The sequence below is a fragment of the Epinephelus lanceolatus genome, chromosome 13, assembly GCF_041903045.1.
Source record: "Epinephelus lanceolatus isolate andai-2023 chromosome 13, ASM4190304v1, whole genome shotgun sequence".
Taxonomy (NCBI): domain Eukaryota; kingdom Metazoa; phylum Chordata; class Actinopteri; order Perciformes; family Serranidae; genus Epinephelus; species Epinephelus lanceolatus.
The window spans coordinates 2,117,640-2,131,105 of record NC_135746.1 but is presented as its reverse complement, the minus strand read 5'-3'; the positions used below and the strand labels follow the sequence as shown (position 1 = coordinate 2,131,105).

The 13,466-nt window shown below is 44.9% G+C and overlaps 1 protein-coding gene across 1 annotated transcript; it reads left to right on the top strand.

The window, feature by feature from the left end:
• The first annotated feature begins 741 nt into the window (after positions 1 to 741).
• Positions 742 to 12,731, top strand: dll4 (delta-like 4 (Drosophila)). Its single transcript, XM_033649405.2, has 11 exons — positions 742 to 1,260; positions 1,392 to 1,652; positions 2,036 to 2,093; positions 2,735 to 2,998; positions 6,267 to 6,327; positions 7,800 to 7,930; positions 8,140 to 8,309; positions 8,398 to 8,617; positions 9,048 to 9,783; positions 10,001 to 10,109; positions 11,501 to 12,731. The coding sequence occupies exons 1-11, from the start codon at positions 1,207 to 1,209 to the stop codon at positions 11,504 to 11,506; spliced, it is 2,070 nt and encodes a 689-aa protein (XP_033505296.2). The 5' UTR covers positions 742 to 1,206; the 3' UTR covers positions 11,507 to 12,731.
• Positions 12,732 to 13,466: the final 735 nt, after the last annotated feature.

Sequence of the window (13,466 nt, the reverse complement as noted above, 5' to 3'; positions counted from 1 at the left end):
CACCCAGAGTAACATGTCAGGGGAGAAATGTCAGTTTGGACACAATACGGGCCTGTGCGTCCGTGCGTAAAAGGAAATGTGTGCGTTTTTATTAGGGTTATGGATACTTAGATATCAAAATTAAAAAAGATGTATTGTGTAAATTATTTTAGGTGTGTCAGGGCATTTGATCTGCACATAAAATCAGGATGTTTTGCTTCTAAATGCCTAAAATTAAATATCTTACTACAGAAAGTGAATTTCAACGTCACTAGCGATTAAAACAAAAGCTGGAGAGATTTTTCCTCCTTTTAATCTCATTTCTACTTTCATTGTTTGTGCTCCGGCCCGAGGGAGAGACACGTTTGACCCCACAGAGAGTGAAGGCTCTGAAAGGAAATAGTGCGCACAACGGCTCCAGCACTAGTACGGGCTAATTAGGCGTGCAATTGAGTGGAACCGAGGGCAAAAGGGGAGCAAAAGGAGTAAGACAGTGTAATTGAATTCCTCTCTTTCTATTCTCCAAGTTTCTGCTCTCCTTCATTGTCCTCACCCACTGTCCATAATGTGTAAATGTGCGTCCGGGCGTCATTGTGCGCTAAAAATAAGTCAACAGATGTTAGGGCTTGTTAATAATCGCCCAGTATCCATGGTGGTCAGTGAGCGCAGTGCCAGTGGGTATTAAATCTGGATAATTGTTGTTGGGTTGGAAGGGAAGGGGGTTGAATATGTAGAGTGGGCGGCGCCGGGCGGAGTGATTGACGGTTTATGTAATGAGCAGCGCAGTGCAAGTCTATATATCTGGGAGGAGGCACACTACGGTTCATTCACGAGTAATAAGACGAGTGATGAACATCCGTGGCGCACTGACGCACCAAGTTCAGCACCAAAACAAGCTCTGAGCCGCGCGCGCACAGCGGAGCGACCATTGTGGAGTACAGTACCATGCGAGGAGGGGACGCCTGCTGACACACAAGAAGCGCGGCTGTGGATATTGGTCTTCCCTCACCTTTGGATAACTTGCTTTCCCCCTGGACGCTTTTGACGCACGCCAACAAGGAGCTACGGGGAGAACTCCCTGGGAGTGAAGAAGGATTTATACGTGTTTTTAGAGATCTATTTTTTCTTTTCTTTCCATTTGTTTACCTTGGTGTAAATACTTTGGAGTAGGAAGGTTTTGCTGCTTCTACTGGCTGGTGACGCGGCTGCCCTGGAGAAGCGAGAAGGATGGCAGCCTGGTTCACCTTTACCATTGCATTCAGCACCACGTTGATATCACAGGTATGAGGGAGGAGAACGCATCTCCCGCGGTGGTCCTGAGACCTCGGCGTAAAGCAGATGGAGAGCCACTTGTTTCATGTTTTTTTTTTTTTACAGCTCGTTTTCCTAAATTATATTCCCTTCTCTTTTAGGTATTTGGATCCGGTGTTTTTGAGCTTGATCTCCACGAATTTAAAAACCACAAAGGTTTGCTGGCGAACGGAAACGCGTGCAAACCCAACTGCAGGACTTATTTCAGAATTTGCTTGAAGAACTATCAGGCTGTGGTCTCGCCAGGTGACTGCATCTTTGGAAGTACAATGACAGCGGTGCTGGGGACAAACTCTTTCAGCGCCAAGGACAGCGGCACTTTACCTAAACCGATTCAGATACCCTTCTCCTTTGGATGGCCGGTAAGAGCGTGGAGCTGTGCGTCCACTTTCTTTTATTTGTTTTTATGTTGACAGGGAGCTGCTGCTATGATGTTGTTTCACAGAACTGCTAGGCATTTTGGGAGCGCACCGGTTATTGGTCAGCTCATCTAATCCATATCATTAGGTAATACTCTGTCCACAAAACAGATTGGACCGCTGCTACGTCGTTCATTTCAAAGTCTAGAGGGACATGCAGTGATCACTGTGACACATATTTAAGTGTAACAGAAACAATCAGCAGTCTGTGACACAGAACAGAAAAAGAAAAAATACAAGCTTCCTTCTTTAAATTATAAGATATGTGGAAATTAATATAAAAGAAGTGCAATGACGTTAATCTCCTGCATGTGTTTTGTCCTCAGGGGTCATTTTCATTAATAATTGAAGCCTGGCATTCACCTTATGGAAATCTACCTGTAGGTAAGTGCAACGTTTCTTTACCACAGGAGGGAGCTCTGTCAGTACATTTCACACATGAGACTCTCCAACTAGTTTACCATTTTTGCACAAACAACATGCATCATAAAAAACAGCCAAACTATTAAACACAGCTCAACGTTTCCCTCTCCACCTCCTGTTAATTGTTCTTAATTTCATACATTTTCACGCCTATTCACTTCTTTGTTATGAACTTCAGAACACCTTTTTCATTCTTATACCCAATACAATTGAACTTCCTCTGGTTTATTTTGGTCGTGGGAAAGAGCTGTGGGCTTTGGTGAGAATACACAGCGCCTGCCAAAAACCCCTGACTACATCTTCCTGTATTTTACACCTTACTCTGTTCCGCCCTTTGGAAGAGGGGACTGGGCCTGGGAATGTTTTTGCTGACGGAAAGAAAGAGGAAATTTCAACCTGAGTTTATCTTTCATCTAAGCTGTATGGGATTTGATAAGGGATGCAGCTTGGTCCTGGGCGGATTATTAAAGTGAAAGTGGACGACTTTTGAACCCCACGAGTTATTTATGATGTAGCTCTTGACATGAAACCATAATCATTCCAGGACATAAACAAGTTAGGTGTCCTTCACTAATCCTGACTGTGTTTTTTATCTCTTTCAGATACCAACAACCCAGAGTTTTTGATTAGCTTTATGGCCATCCAGAGACAGCTGGGAGTAGGAACGGACTGGTCTCAGGACATACAGACTGTAAAGCACACCGAGCTGAGATACTCTTACCGGTTCATCTGCAACGAAAGTTACTACGGGGAGAGTTGTTCCAAAAAATGCGCGCCCAGGGACGACCGATTCGGCCACTACACCTGCACCCGAGACGGGCAGTTATCCTGTCTGCCTGGATGGAAGGGGAAATACTGCGAAGAACGTAAGAAACCAACAAAATATCTTCTTTTAGGCCGATTCACACCTTGCTGGTTTGCTCTTTCTTATGTTGTTGTGTTGCTTTGAGCCTGTGGCGGCGTATTTTTGAACATAAAAGGTCATCCAGGTGTTTGCAAATCACCTATAGATACTGGAATCTGTTTCAGCCTATGTGGTTTGATAAGAACTCTTTGTCGGATTGACAGCCCTTACCTTTAAAGAGCTCTGCAAGTTCTCCTCATGGTGTATGACCTTTGCCCTTCCTCCTTGTGGTTTAGCTCCTAGAGAAAAAAAGATTTGTGAGCATGCACACGTTACAGATATCAGTAGTTATTAAGCAGCAAGATAACCCAGAGGTCATCATCATTAAGGCCACAAGACGCTGAGTGCTATAACAAGACATGACGTCATGATATCTGGCAAGTCTGACGAGCAATTTCGGTGCAGAATGCATATTTAAGCCTCATATAATTTGCAGTCATATAATTCTGATGTGTAATTGGTTGTGGGTTTGTGAACACTCATTGAATATATGGTTTGAGGGACAGACGGCTTAGCATGACAACAGGCACATTATACTCGTGCTAACCCACTTGGCCGAATCATAGACCAACACTCCCATGTTTTGGACAGCTCTGAATGGGCCTATGAGGAGGCCCGATGCCATTTGGCTCAACAATACCGAGGGCCCTTTTCACCAAAACAAATTAATCAAAGAGTAGATTGGAAGGAGGCACCGTGAGAGTAATAGTTACCATGTGCTGGATGTGTGGCCACATGGGTGACAGCGGATCTGTCATCCGTGTCACTCGGTGGTGAGAGAGAAATTGGCATGTGCTATTTTGACTGTGGCGCCAAATTCTAACCAGATGGGCTCACGTGTTGCAATTACAGACACATCAATCGTCGGTGACTACAGAAAATATACATGAGAAAGATAGATTAGGCTTCTTTCAGACACTATAATTTCCCCTCTCTCTCACACTCACATACGTCACTTTAAACAAGCCTGCTCATTTGGGCCGTGCACATTTTAGGAGGCTGAAGAAACTCAGTTTTAAAGGTCTTGTGTGTAGGATTCAGTGACATATAGCAGACCAGCTGAAACTTGTCCTGTGTGCTAAGCATGTAGGAGAACTACAGCGGCCGACATGAACACGTGAATGGCCCTATCTAGAGCCAGGCAGTGTCCAAAACTCCATAGTAACATGCCATTAAGTATTGGTAAAACAGTATGTGACATTTTTTAAGCATATCTGAAACCTTAGTATGAAACCAACAGTATATGAATTCCACTTTTTCTGGTGACATATTACAGCATCTCCGCCAGCATAAATCTCCCACAGTGCAGTGCAGGAGAGGACAACATTCGAAGCAGGCAGAGACCAAGACGCCTGTAAAGCTTCAGTTTAAGTGTGAATATGTGCAAAGTGTAAGACTTTGCTTTGCTACACATAATATAGTTTTAAAATGACTTTGAAATTACCAGTAGAGCCAAGGTTGGCACAGGTTACCTTCAGGCATGGAGGCTCTTAGGAAGTGACGTAGTAATTACAGCTCAGTGCGTCCAAACAAGCCCCCAGGAAGAGTGTCAGGCTTTGAAGCCAATTTTACATAGTGGTCAAAAGTGGAACTACACCGTCCGGGGTCCGTCATGTGATGACATGGGGCCCAAAAAGTCATTTCTTATAGACTAACACTGGAAAAGAGACGTCTGTTAATTAATGAATACATTTTCACATCAGGATTTGATCCCCTGGTTCGATGACATTTCTAACATCTAGAAAACCCACACGATTAAATTATTTTATTCCTGTTCACGTTAGCAGGGCGCTAGACTGTGAGTTAGCGGTTTAGCCAACAGAAGCTAGCCACTAGCCACTGCCGTAAGTGTCTAGTGCGCTTTCTCTATGGGCCTCATAATGTGGAAGATGTGGTGAAAATGGAGCTTTTTTGGCTTCATGCGCCACTTAGCAACTTTAATATGAATCAACAACCTCCAACACTGTATCCAGATCTCTTAATACATCAGTGGTTTAAAAAGACAATACTACTGATTATGTACACAAACGCATATTAAACGATGGTACACATATTGAGTGAACAGTGTAAACCAGTAGCATGTGATTTGAGTAACAGCGCCAGTGTTTGGTTTGTCCGTTCTGGGCTACTGTAGAAACAAAATGGCCGACACTGCGGAGGAACAGCTCATTTTAAGGCATTGTTTATCAGGTAATTATACCCTAATTAAAACAAAGTTATTGGTATTATATGACATTTCTGCCAATGTTTCCTTCTGAAGCCTACACACTGGACCTTTAAGCACAATAAAGTAACATTATAGTCTAAATTACTCGGTTAAAAATATGCTAATTAAACCGAGGGCTAACGGCTAACGAGCACAGCTGTAAAGGCTAAAGGGTCAGCTGCTAGCTTAGCCGTTTCATTAGACAGGTGTGTATTTACCTGGCGTTTTGTCACTAACTGTGTCTCCAGAAAGTCACAGTCACATCCACAACTGCCAGTTTGTGTTTTTAAAATATAATTTTTTTTACACATTTTCATGGAGTACTGTACCGCGCGTGCCCGGTAACATAATCCACACAGACAGGAGGGCTGTGCGCATAGGAGAAGCTCAGGCGACTGCACGCGCCAAGGTTAATCGCGGCATTATTATCCGCCACGCGCCATCGATGTTTAGTCCCCCTCTCCATTGTTGGGCGCGCGGTAGTGGCAGCTGCAAATATGGTTGTGGCAGACCACAAACAACAATAGTGACAGCTGTCTGCTATTGAGAGCAAGCATCTGTTCGGGACTAAACCGGCCGCTTACCGTCAGCCGCCTGATATGTTGTCCTGCGAATCAGTGTCATGCAAGACCGGTACACTTAAAACAGGACAAACAAACCCTCAACTGATTTTTTTGTACCCCCCACTCCCACTGTGTGGCAGCTGGGGGTGTGGCGGACAGGTTTAGATCACATGAAGGCTTCCGAGGAAAGTTGAGACAGATTGAGGCCTCTTAACATACACTGTTTGCTATTTCAAGAAAACGAGGGCTCTGTGGCCTTGGTTATTATGGACTGTGAGGGGCTCCTGCAGTGTTGCTTCACCTCTAACACTCATAGATCTAATTTTCTCTTGCTGTAAAGTTGTGAAACTTAATATCTGACACATTATTTGCCCAGGCACAGTTATGATAAAACAACCAGGTGGGTGCATGTGCAGAAAAAGAGCAGCAGACTTAACTGTATTTGTGTTTTTTGTCTGTAGCTATCTGTCTGGAGGGCTGCAGCGAGAGGAATGGAAACTGCTCCAAACCTGGCGAGTGTGTGTAAGTATTAATAATCCTGAAGTGTTGAAATAGGTGTTGGATGTAAGTGTAGGAAGGAACACATATGGCAACAGTTACATGCACGTGGGGAGCTTCGGTCGTGTTTCTCTGAAATTCATTTTAGGGTTTATTGTCATATTTAACATCAGCGGCTGTGAGTCATACAAACAAGGGCGTAGGTTTGGTTTCAACATTTAGACGGGATGTTTAGGTTCAAGGGTCAGTCATCATTTAATTTTGAGCATTAAGGGATTTTTATGCACCAATTTGTGCCGTTTCTGCCTAAATTTCGAGTATAAATATCTTGAAATTAGTCAAGATTAAAGTGCTACCTTCATGTTTTTATCAGGGGGGACAAATGCACATGTTCTAAATATTGCGTCCCCCTGAAATCTGCACCTATGCCCTATAAATTATGTCCATCTGCGAAGATTCACAGAGGCTTTTTCCAGCATCCCCAGCATTTATCAAGAGAAGTCGCAGCTCACTGAAACAACAAAACATAAGTGCGTTCCCTCCCTCGTATCCCTGCGTCACTCACTGACTTCTCCACTTACCATGTTCCTTTCGTGTCACTACCATGTCTCACTCACCAGCGGGGATAATTCACACGCACACTTACGCACACACTCACCGGATCGCTGTGAGAAATTCCCCCCTGAATCCCATTTTGCCCTCTTTTTAGACACAAATCCATCATTCCCACCACTGAAACTGGCCCAAATTTAGGTTAAACCCTTCAGACACCCAACACCGTAAAGCTGCTCCCCTGCCTCTGCTTGCTCACTCAGCAGAAGAAAAAAAAATGTTGAAACCTTAAAAGTACATCCCACAATCTTGGGGTTTGACAAGGTTGCGGCGGCGCACTGTGCTGAGAAAGAGATATTCATGGGAAAGAAGAAAAAATGTCTTCGCTGTTGGCTCGATGCCAGAGAGCAATATTTCACCTTTGCGCTATTATTATTTCATTATTTATTTTATCCTTAACACTGCTCATACCTTCATGATTGTGTGCCTCTGTTTACCTTGCAGTTAGTGCGTGCACGTTGTTTGTAATGTCAACAGTGCTGACATCATTATTCACCGTGGTTATGCAGAAAACAGTGTTGTTTGCTTGCAGTAACTGACGTGTAATGATGTCATGATGCTGGTGGAGGACATAATTGCCAGTGCTGATGCGTTATTTCACTTATGGAAGAAAAAGAAAATCACTTTTAATTTTTTTTTGTGTGATGGATTTATATGAGTGTTTAATGACTGTATCCAACTGTGCAGCAGCTATTAATGTCTGCTCGCATGACTGATGATTGATTCCTTAATGTAATCGCCAGCTAATCCATGACGGCGCTATAAAGTCGACGCACTGGCAGTTTTAAGTGCCAGATTCTGATGTGTTATTCACAGCTGTTATAAGATGTACAATAGGAGGAATACAGTGATTAATTAAAAGAATATGTTTTGCTGTTTTACAGATGCAGAGACGGCTGGCAGGGCACCTTCTGCGACGAGTGCAAGAAGTACCCGGCCTGCAAGCACGGCACCTGCCAGCTGCCGTGGCAGTGTAACTGTCAGGAGGGCTGGGGAGGCCTATTATGTGACCAAGGTACAACAGACAACTTGGACCACTGCTGCCGTTCCTTTTTAAGAGACGTTCTCGTGTTACTTGTGCACTGTTTTCATTTGAATTAACTTGAAAGCATTAGTAAATTAGGTTTCCTCTGAAGCTTAGCTTTGTACACATTGAAGTTTTTTGTTTTTTTTTTTGTCCTCCTGCGGGCTCCCTGTAAACAAACACTCCTCTCTCCCCCCCAGACCTGAACTTCTGCACCCATCACCACCCGTGTGTGAATGGCGCCACCTGCATGAACACAGGACAGGGCAGCTATACGTGCACTTGCCTGCCAGGTTTCACAGGGGTCAACTGTGAGCTGGAGATGCAGGAGTGTGACAGCAACCCCTGCAGGAATGGAGGGATATGCACAGTAAGTCTGAAACACTTTTTTATTCTTGTGGCTAATTCCCTCGTGTTTGACTGTCTGCTTAACTTCCTTTCTTTTTTAATTCCCCCAGAATCTAGAGAGCGGCTACATGTGCACATGCCCCCAAGGTTTCGAGGGCTCGCACTGTGAGCACAGCCTTCTGACGTGCGCCGACTCCCCGTGTTTCCACAGCGGCAAATGCTGGGAGAAGGACAATGGCCGCAGCTATATGTGCGAGTGTCCCCGCGGCTACACCGGACTCAACTGTGAGAAGAGAGTGGACAAGTGCACGTCGCTTCCCTGCGCTAATGGTACGGCCTTCCTCCCCTCTTTGCTTCCCCCCCTCCTTTCTGAACTTCCCCTCGCTCTTTCTCCCCCCTTCGAATTCCTGCAGCAGTGTGGAACAACAGGAATTGGTGGGAACTTGGTGTCTATTGTCCTCCGTATAAACACTCGGCAGCTCAGAGCAGCAGCTTGTAAATGTCGCCACGGCTCGCTGCGGTTGTTGATGAGAGGGGGACAAATATCCAGCGCAGCTCGATTTCTGTCCTCTTGTAAACATGGAGGGCTGTGGGACTGCTGCTCTGTGTTGGGAGAACAATACAAAGCGCTGTGGTCACACTGTGGAGATGTGTGAACCGAAGAGGCCTCGTGTTCTTTCTGATGTTGTAATCGTCTTGGATGCAAATTTAGAAAGTCTGTATTTGTTGATACTAACTGTCCTCCTTTTCTCCTCTGTAGGTGGGCTGTGTCTGATCCACGGTGGCGTGCGTGTGTGTAGCTGCCGTTCAGGATTCACAGGCCAGCGCTGTGAAATCAACATCAACGAGTGTGCCGGCAACCCCTGCCTCAACGGCGGCACCTGCCAAGACCGAATCAACGACTACACCTGCGCCTGTCCTGCAGGCTACGGGGGACGCAACTGCGACAGAGTCCTGGACGAGTGCTCCCTTCACCCTTGCCTCAACGGGGGCCTTTGCACCGGCGGTGGCGGGCCAGGCAAGCCTCCAGCGACCTGCATCTGCCCTTCAGGCTTCACCGGGCCTCGCTGCGAGTTCTTCGCCACCGTCACCTCCCCCCCGAATGGAGAGCCTAATGACGGCTTCCAGTGGGCTGCGGTTTCTCTGGCGGTGGGGCTGGTGGCGCTGCTGGTGCTTCTGTGCATGGTGGGCTTGGCGCTGAGGCACATCCACAGGCAGGCGCAGAGAGACAGGGGAGACACAGAGACTATGAACAACTTGTCAAACGTTCAGAAAGACAACCTGATCCCCGAGTGCCAGCTGAAGAACACAAACCAGAAAATGAGCCTGGAGGTGGACTGCGATACGGAGAAATCGAACTTTATCCATAAAAACTATCACTTGGACTCTTACAACTATAAATCGAAGGAGTTCAAGGATGAAAAGTCGCAAGAGGATAAAAGTCTTATTTATGACAAATGTTTAGAAGACAAAATGCCCTTGAGTAGAATGTACAGGTAAGAAGAACTCCACTGTACTAAAGTCATTTCCATACGTCTCCTCCATTGTATATTTGGAGTAGAAACACTGTTAAGTTACTGTAAAGTTTCATTTACAAGTATACATATTTGTCAATTGCTTCCTGCTGCTTCCCCGTACATGTGTGCGCCTGATGCATAGCTCTGCCATGTGCTTCTAGTTTGCATTAACGCAAAGTGTGATTTGTGTTTGCAGTGAAAAGCCAGAGTGTAGGATATCAACGATATGCTCCTCGAGAGACTCCATGTACCAGTCGGTATTTGTTATAGCGGAGGAGAGGAGGGAGTGCGTCATAGCAACTGAGGTAAGCCAAAAAAAATTCACATCTTCATCAGCTTTTTTTTCCCCTCAGATCCTCCACTCTACATGTCATCCCCAGTTCACCGTCCCTCACCCCTGCACCAATATTTATGACAGCCGATAATGCAATTTGTAGAAAGACAGCATTATGGGTACTTAGCTGGGGAAGAAGCCCGATCAACTGCATTATTAGTTTCTGTAAATTACTCTGGCGATTCTTTATTTTGGCCACGTGATGACCCAGAGTCCGAGCTTATACTGATTCCTCACACATGTTTGGCTCTGCTCGGTCTCAGAGGTGCAATGTTTTATTGCTGTGGCATTTCGTGGAATTTTTAAAGATATTCATTTCCAAGGAAAATATGATGGCGATACTGAAGCATGTGACCTGTAAGAGTTAAAAAAAAAAAGCACTCTGAAAACACTTAAAGGTCCAGTGTGAAGGATTGAGGGGGGTGTATTGGCAGAAATGGAGTATAATATAAAAAGTGTGTTTTCTTTAGTGTATAATCACCTGAAAATAAGAATCATTTCATTTTTGTTACCTAAGAATGGGCCGTTAATATCTAGTCAGGGAGCGGGTCCTCACTAGGAAGACTGCCATGTTGCACCGCTGTATCAGTGGCCCAGAACAGACCAACCAAACACTGGCTCTAGGTAGGGCCATTCACGTTTTTGTGTCCACCACCATAGTTAGCTGCCCTGAAACTGCTTTATTCAGTGTTTCTGCTGGTTTAAATCACCGGTCTGTTTGTTTTGGAGAGAAGGGGACCTCTACGGCTCCCAATAAAAACCTCCTGAACCTCTCAATCTTAAAATATCAGACGAAACTGTGAGCACAGATTAGCAGGTGTTCGTTAGAGGCACGTCTCAGACAAGCCAAACAGCACCAGAAAAACACAGATTTGTAACATGAAACTGCTTCATTCAGTGTTTTTACTGGTTTAAATCACCGGGTTGGGTTGGTTTGGGGAGGAAGAGACCTCTGCAAATAATTCAGCTCCGAAGAAAAACCTCCTGAACGTCTGGATCTTAAGTTATCAGACAAAAAAGCAGAGCAAAGATAAGCAGGTGCTAGATAGAGGCCCGTCTCTGGCAAGCCAAACAGCTTCAGAGAAACACAGATTTGTAACGTGAAACTGTTTTATTCAGCGTGTTTACTGGTTTAAATCACTGTGTATGTTTGTTTTGGGGAGGAAGAGACCTCTGCGGATAATTTGTCTCCCAGTAAAAACCTCCTGAACAATAAACACTGAGCAAATTCTAACCAGTTTAAGTTCCAGCTAGTTATAAGCTGCACATACTCAGCACTAAATCCCCCTCAATCTTACACACACAACTTTACACTGTTATTTAGTTGTACTTAACTCCAATTTTCTCCTTTCTTCCCGACAGGTATAAACTGTGAGGGGTTCTGAAAGCGAGGGAACGAGGAGAAAGACACAATCGAGGCAGAATGAAACATTCTGGATTGTTTACAAATGCTGAGAAGAGACTGGAGATTGTTTTAGATGTCCACTGCTGCTCTGGAACACTTGAGGAACTGGGGAGGGCAGAAACCTCTGCTCCGTGAAAAACACAGAAAAAAGGAACTGAGAAACTTTATGTTGACCGAGTGTTTGTATGCAAAACATGTACAGTGAAGGACCTCTCTCAGTTGTGACAATGGTTGAACGGACTGGCAAATAGACTGACTACACAAGGTGTGGAGACTGAAATATTAATTTATAATCTCGGGCCATCCTGGACAGTAGAAGGAGGTGAAGGTGGATCGTTGCTCCTCGTATCTGACCCGGCCTTGTGTGATAATCATGACTTTGACAGCCAACCAATCAGTAAAAAAAAAGGTGCCTAAGATATGACCCCTTCAAATCCCCCCACCCCCACCCACACCCCCACCCACACACTCACTCCTGCCAGCTTCGCCTGCTATGCAAGACTCAGGGTTGAGACGAGTGAACTCACCCCACTGTCACAATCCAACCTCACAAACACTGAGAGTTATGAATGTCTGAAACTAATCTTCAACTGTCAATCAACGTGAAAATGACTGGTTGGACTTTTCCATGCAACGGTGAAGATTGTATGCAGCCCAAAATTCACTAGAAGCCTTAAAAGAGGGGGTTTGAACGCTAAATTTGTGCCCTTGTCTGTTCTTGGATCATTTGCACTACATGAAAAAAAAACAAAATCGGGGGAAAACACTTTTTAATCAACAGGGATTTGAAGAGAAAAACCACAGGAGCGCAATAGTCAGTGCTGTGCCAGCAAGATCCAAGAAAAAGTTTGCATAGAAAAGTATTTTTCTATGCAGCTGAACTGAGAAACACAAAGACTCATAACAAGGAGAAGAGACTGTCACACCACTGCCTGCCTATAATAAATTTCAAAAATACAGAACCAATAATGTAATTTTTTAAAATGATTATTTCCAGAGTTTAATTTAAATATGACACACTGCTCTTTATATGTTTTATAATATTATTTTGTATATAATGCATATTTATAAGGACCAAACTTCTGAAGAATAAAACTTCCTTGAAAACTGTTTTTAATTTGATGTCAGTGAATGGAAAAGGAACTTATTTTTGAGGTGTTTTTAAATAATGAAACTGAGTACAAATGATGATCAAATGTGTCTTGTATTTATTTTTGTTTTAATTCTGAGGAGCTTTCATCCCAATTGATAGCTATATTGCTGAGCTGAAATTGAGAGCAGGTTTATGAATATGAAATCCAGCTGCTCTCCTACATTCTCACACCATGTTTAATATTTTGGGCAATACATAGAACTATAAAGCCTCTCTGACTGTAGCATCACTACCTCGAGTAATTCCTGGAAACGCCTTTGGCTCCCGCCCCACTCACCCACCCCTCGCTCTCTCTCCGGCCCTAAATTGGCTTGAAATTCAAATCCGTTTCCACGGATACCACCCCCTCAAGCTGGAAATGGCGAAACAAAGCCAGGCGCAGGGCAAAGGGGAACGCCTCCCCCCACCCCACCCCACCCTACACACCCCTCATAATGCTCGCGCACACACGCGTCCACGCACACACACACCAGCCCACCAAACAGATGCCGTGGGGGAGCACGGAGTGAGTCTGCAGTGCCATAAAAACAGCAGCATATGCCAGGCCTCTCGGCCCGTGTGCATGACACAGAGTGCACAGACCTCCTCCCATAAAAAACACACTGGAGCACTTACAGGCTCCCCAACTGCCTGCCTCCCCTTCAGGGTTAAGAGCAATATTTCAATGCCCGGTTCTGTACCACCCACTCCTGCGAACAAAGCTTGAGGGAGAGGGCCTGGCACCAGAGGGGAGGGGAGACCAAATGGGAGCCAGTGGATCCTCGCTGAAT

What these genes read in the sequence shown, in the direction of transcription:
- dll4 (XM_033649405.2), top strand. Translation starts at nt 1,207, where the DNA reads ATGGCAGCCTGGTTCACCTTTACCATTGCATTCAGCACCACGTTGATA. An exon ending in GGGGAAATACTGCGAAGAAC is followed by an intron (nt 2,999 to 6,266) that starts GTAAGAAACCAA and finishes TTTTGTCTGTAG; the next exon opens with CTATCTGTCTGGAGGGCTGC. An exon ending in GGAATGGAGGGATATGCACA is followed by an intron (nt 8,310 to 8,397) that starts GTAAGTCTGAAA and finishes TAATTCCCCCAG; the next exon opens with AATCTAGAGAGCGGCTACAT.